Raw genomic sequence first — 6,000 nt, 5'->3', positions numbered from 1 at the left:
TGCTCCCCGAGCTGCCGCCTCTCCCGCACCGCAGATCACCGCGGGACACGCTCGGCTGGGAGGGTGAGAGACGAGAGAGCGACGGGCAGCGGTGAGAGTCTGCGGAATGTGGCGTCTGAGCACACATCAGGGCAGCGCAGGCAGCCAGACCAGGCTCTTTTGTTTCCCTGTGTCACTTCTCAGTCTCGATTAGCAGCAAAATAGGGCACGCACACATCTGACAAGTGAATTCCTTGCTGGAAGGGGTTCGGTCATGCATAAGACTGCTCAAAATGAGGCCTGGCTTTCAGGTTTGGAAGCATGGAGCATGACCTGGAAGGGACAGCTGGTACGTGCACTCTTACTTACTTTCCCCTTTTGAGTTTTGCACCAGTTCTGGGTAACTTTGAAGAGTTTTGGCCAAGGACAAACAAACGGATGCCTGTCCCTCTCCCCAGCAGCCAGACCTCACTATTGGTATGTCCAGCTTCTAAACAATTACACGAGGACAGGACAATGTGAAAACATTATTAATGTCTCAAATTCGAGCACTCAATCAAAAACCGGAGTGGAGAAGTAAAAGTAGGATCATGCCTTTCACTCAGCCTTGTGCAAACGCTTCGATACCATTTTAATGAAGGCTTGTGCAAGTTTTTCCTCGGGACTCGTACTTTGTGTCCCCTCCTGTAACAACCACCTGGAAAGCGCAGGCAAGAAGCGATCGCAGCGGTTTGCAACTGGGAAAACCCTAGAAATCCTCCCGGGAAAGCAAAGATCTGCCATCCCCCCGTCCCCTGGACCACGAGCATCTCTCCGGGGGCGCGGGGCAGAGCTCCGGCTCGGAGAAGGACGATTCCAGCCGGGGGGTTCGCCCTCGCCACCGCCCGGGGGGAGCCGGCACCGACTTCTCCCCTCGGGAAAGTTGTCCGTGGAGCGGGAGGAGCCGGGGCCGCCGGTGGGGCGGGGGTGCCGCGCCGGCCGGGCCGTGCCGTGCCGGGGGCGGTGCCGGGGCGGGCCGTGCCAGGGCGCCTGCGCCGGCGGCGCGGAGCGCGGCGGAGCGGGACGGACCGAACTGGAACAAAACAAACGGCGCTTTGTACCGCCTGGAAGGCTCCGCGCCCCGCGCAGCGCCCGCGGAGAGGGGCGGCAACACCGCGCGCCTGCCGGATTTGCTTTTTCAGCGCTTTTAAATTATTGGCCGTGCGGGCGGCGATGGCCTGAGCGGGCGGCGGGTCCGCGCCCCCTGCGCACCTGCCGAGCGCGCTCCGCGGGCGCGGAGGGACGCGCAGCGCCATGTCGCGGGTCGTGCAGAAGAAGAACCACTGGTCCAGCCGGGTGCGGCAGTGCGCGCTGACCCGCGGGCCCGGCGGGCAGCTGGGCTTCGCCCTGCTCGGCGGCGCGGAGCACGGCGAGTTCCCGTACGCGGGCGCGGCGGCGGGGGACGGCGAGGCGGCGCTGAGCGAGGGCGAGCTGCTGCTGGAGGTGCAGGGGGTCCGCGTGTCGGGGCTGCCGCGCTACGACGTGCTGGAAGTGATCCGGAGCTGCAAGGACCCCGTCGTGGTGAAAGCCGTCCGACAAGGTGCGAGGGGGACGCGGCGGGATGGGGGGAACCCGCTCCGCGCTTCCCGCGGGGATGCGGGGCTGCGTGGCGAGCGCGGGGCCGGGGGTGGCGAACACCAGCCCTGCGGGGCCCCGACAGAGGCACCCACGCGTGTGCGCACCCTCTGCGAGGGCACTGATGCTCAGGCGCCTCCTGGGTCCGGAGCCGGCTGCAGGCGCCCCGCAGTCCCTGCCCTGCGCTAAGCGCAGCGAGCAATTGCGTGAGACTTTCCCAAAGGCACCGCGGAGCCGCCAGCGCTCCCTGCGGGGAACCCGCGCTGGTCCGGGGCAGCTCCGGGTCCGGCTGACCCTTGGAGGGAGCTTCACTGCTGGAGGAATGGGGCAGGGATCCCCTCCTCCAGCAGCTGAGCGTCCTTTGGAGCTGCTGAGTGATTAGTGGAGACTTGTTCTGAAAGTGCAGCGTGCGTTTGCCGGCATGCCAGCGTGGGAAGAAAAAGCTTGGACTCTCCTGCATCTTCCCTCTCTGGCTGAAAGGCTGCTCAGATTTACCTTTCTTCCCCCTGGTTTGCCCTAGGTGAGGGCACGGCCGTGCTGCCAGCCCTGCGGCGCACAGGTGAAGGAACAGACAGGTAGCTCTCCTGTTTGGCTGAGGAAGAGGATAGGAAGAGTTCTCCCATGCTGGATTAAAACGATGCCACTTCACATCCGTGTGCATTCCACAGTCGCTCAACAGGTTAGCTAACAGGCCTGGCTATGGGCTTGTGATTTCCAGGACAGGACTTCAATTTAGTGCCAAAGAGCTGTTGGAGCTGCCGCAGCCACCGAGGCTGGTTGGACGGGCAGGAGGAGCAGGACTGCAGCTGGACAGCCGGAGGTGTGAGAGGTGGAGGAGCTCCCCGAGGTCAGCTCCAAGTGCAGGAAGGAAGGGAAGTTTTCTTCGTGTTGCCCAAGAGATTCTTTAGGGGAAGGTTTATTTGTCATCCAGACGTGTGCATCCTAACAGTGGGGGTTTTGCTCTGGCTTGTGGTGCAAGGGTTTTTTCCCTGCACTTCTTTCAACCCAGCTGGTAGCTGCAGACAGCATTGCTGGCCAGCTGGCAGGACTGTCACCTGAAGTCTTGTCCCTGGGCTCGCTGATGAGCTGAGATGAAGGGCTGCAGGTGCTTGTTTCATCCCTGGAACCTCCGGAGCCAGAGCAGATGACAGCGGTGGTGTCGAGAGGAGCTGAGCCTGTGCACTGCCCCTGCCCCGGAGCTGAGCCACCAAAGACAGTGACTTGTTAGTCCCTTCCAGGACCCAGTAGCAATGTTCCAGCAAACACTGTCAAACTCCCAAGCAAACACTGTCAAACTCCCAAAATACCCAGTTTTTGTTAAACAAATGCCTGTTTGCCCTGCTGCCTGCACTTCACTGGGAAGTGGTGAGGGAAACCCAGCCTGCTGGTTTCCCTGCCCAAGTGGGAGGGGGAGAAAAGCATGAAGAAAAGTATGAGGAAATTAGGCAGAGGTTTTTTTACATACTGATTGTTTTAGCAGAAGTATTAAAATATAGCTTGTGGTGTTGCAATGTGATCAGTGTTGGTGGGTGAAGGAAGGTGTGTATAAAACCCTTCCCAACCAAACAATTTGTGATCAAACTTTTCGTTGTTTTGCAAACATGAGTTAGTATAAATAAAACATGTCCTGGGAAAAAACTGCACATGACAGAACTTGGTGCTAAATGTGTCTCAGCTCCAGGACAGGGTCAAAAGAACGGGCAGAAAGCTGAGTTTTAGTGTGGTGGTTGGGTTTACCTGGAAAGTGGGAGAAAAGTTCAAAACCCATCTATAAGTCAGGGCAGGCACTTAAACCTTGGACTATTCCCATCTAGAACTGAAAACCAAGCCTTTGGTTACTGCGGGGTTGTAGTTTCTTCTTTTTTTTTTTTTTTCTTTCTCCATATTTTTAAGAAATGCTTTATTAGCCAAGAATGTGGAATAGAAATAAATATTTGGTTTTTAAATCACTAAATATTTTTGTGGTCTGGAAAGCCTGTCAATGGCAGCCTGGCATCTGCACGCTGCTCTTTGCAAAGCACAGCTCTCCCTCATGTATCAGAATCATAAGCATGGAAAAGGAGAGTATTTTAATTAAAATTCATTACTTCTGTGTTGATTAAAAATCTGATTATGGGAATGGTAACTGTCATTCATCAGGAAAAGTGTGGCACTAGAGCGGGCAGCCAAGGAGTGTGCAGATAAGATTGTAAATTTGTTTTTTACATAGTTACCCAGATTTTTTTTTTAACATAGTAACTTCTTACAAAGTTACCCACATTTTCCTCCTCCTCGCAGTTCGTAGTTTCTAACTGGTTGGTGCTGAAGCGCTGGTGCAATGTTAACCTGGAAATATACACATTTTATTGCCTGTCTGTTTTGTACGACATTTACAAGGCTGGAAAAACAGGAAATTTACTATAAGTCAGTCATTGCGAGCATGAGCAGGAAAATAACGGTTCTGACCTTGCTCCCGGTGAAAGAGATGAGGATGGAAATGTACATGGAATGGGCTGTGCGTGGGCTTTGTCATTCAACCAGAGTTTGTAAACTTACAGGTTCGCTTGCAACATTTTTTCCCTTGCTTTTGTGAGTGGTAAATTTAAAAGTAAGAACAAAAAGGAGGAGCCGCTGTGAAATCTCTTAATGAAAAAACTGGTATTTGATACTGGTCATATGGGATTTCTTGGTTCTTTGCTTGCCCTGGGAGGAAGAGAGAAGAAGGCTAAAGAACTTGAATGGAGCTTTCCCTTCCTTTCCCCCTTATGCCCTCTTTTTTGCTATGACATTTGAGAATAAAACTGTGCCATTATAAGTTGCCTGTTTTGGGGGAGAGAGGAAGAATCTTGCTGCCATGTATCTTAGTAACTTTCAGAACTGTCAAATGTGTGAAAAAACCTCAGTTAACATGTAGTGCTTTTATGACTGACTGTTTCCATCTTACATCTGTGCCTAAGTTCTGATGAAATTGGCAATTAACTTCTGTGGAGTTAATAAATGCATTTTTATTATTACTTGGTCAGAGAGTATGGAATTAATAGATTGAATTATAGGAGCAGTGGTCACATATTCTAGTGTAAAGCTGGCATTGCCTTAGCATAGTTATTTCCCAGCTGTACTGTGAATATTGTAGCTTCCTTGAATACATTCGCATTTGTCAAAATAGCTCACTTTGATAAATTGATAATTGATTGCATTGGATAAATCAGTTCCAAGTTCAGGCACACCATTTCTTCTCATGGATCTTGGTTAACACAAGTTTGTTGTGCCATCCTCCAAAAGAGAAGAATTTAGACTGTATCTATAAAAAAGGACCATGTTTTGTTTGAAGCAGGGTATCTGAGTTTTCATTCTCCCTCAGTGAGAGATGAGCACATTCAGAGAGATTTCCAGGATTTTTTAAGGCTCCTTGGTTCGATGACCTGTGCCAAACCACACCAAGCCAGATGCTTGGTATGGGAAACTGTCAAAGTTAATATGCTTGTAAATTAAATTGGTTTTTCAGTTCTCATTTCAACGCTTTGCTTCCCTAAAAAAGTCTCAGAATCCCAAGCTCCCAATGACCTATTGCTTTGAAACCAGGAGGTGCTGAGAGCAGTTTATGCAATTAATAATTTTGATAGGACTTTGCAGCTGGGATGATCCCACGGTAGGGAGGAGTTGTGTGCTGGTGGGGGTTTTTTTAGCCCTGTACAGGGCAGACAGGAGCAGGCATGATCCCAAGCAGAAACAGTCACTGTTTACCCAGTGCTATCAGCTGCATTTGTTTCTTTTCAAACATTAACTTGACCCTAAGATAAATTCTGCAATACAGTGCAGTGACTCAATGCTTCAATGTCAGGCTGGCATCTGCTCTACATGAGATGTTAAACTCAGTAACATATATCCACGTGAACAAAACCAGCTTCTTTCAAAAAGTTTGCGTGAGCTGGTATTTGAGTATTTTCCTTTTATTTTCCTGAGAGAGCTTGTGAGATAATTTCGGTTTGTTATTTTGGGATTTTTTGGTAAAACATTTAAAAAATAAAAAGAAGGAAGAGTTGATGCATCTGTAAATTCCTGCGTTGGTGGTTTAGCACACAAGGGAAGCAGAGTGTCACTTAGTGAGTGGTGATGCTGAACATCCCTCGCTCGGTGCCCATGCCTGGCACTGCAGAAGCCTGGCAGTGAGTGTGGAGCAGAGCTTGGGGGTGATGTGCTGGGCCAGGGAAGGGAGAGGCTGTTTAGAGAGCGAGCTCTTGCTGTTCCCAGTTTACCTCTGCAGTGTCATGCATGAGCTCCAGAAAGTTTTCCTTCAGTCTCTGCTAGCTCAGTGCCAGTCGCTCGCACGGTGAATTCTCTGTCATTTTTCCATCTGACCCAAATTCTTTCCACACCCAGGTGGGTTTCAAGTGGAGAGAAAGAAGTGTTCCCATCTGAAAACCTCAG

At 51.2% G+C, this 6,000-nt stretch overlaps 1 protein-coding gene across 28 annotated transcripts in view; it reads left to right on the top strand.

Annotated features, from left to right (window-relative positions):
• Positions 1–1,181: 1,181 nt before the first annotated feature.
• Positions 1,182–6,000, top strand: part of MAGI1 (membrane associated guanylate kinase, WW and PDZ domain containing 1) — a 335,573-nt gene continuing 330,754 nt past the window's right edge. For all 28 annotated transcript variants that reach the window (XM_039695351.1, XM_039695333.1, XM_039695353.1 and 25 more), the window contains exon 1: positions 1,182–1,558. In XM_039695351.1, coding sequence (XP_039551285.1) covers positions 1,273–1,558 — 286 coding nt within the window. In that variant the 5' untranslated portion in view covers positions 1,182–1,272. The remainder of the gene's footprint in view (positions 1,559–6,000) is intronic.

This window comes from Passer montanus, unplaced genomic scaffold (genome assembly GCF_014805655.1).
Source record: "Passer montanus isolate IOZ18808 unplaced genomic scaffold, ASM1480565v1 scaffold9, whole genome shotgun sequence".
Taxonomy (NCBI): Eukaryota; Metazoa; Chordata; class Aves; order Passeriformes; family Passeridae; genus Passer; species Passer montanus.
This window is presented reverse-complemented; position numbering and strand designations above follow the sequence as displayed.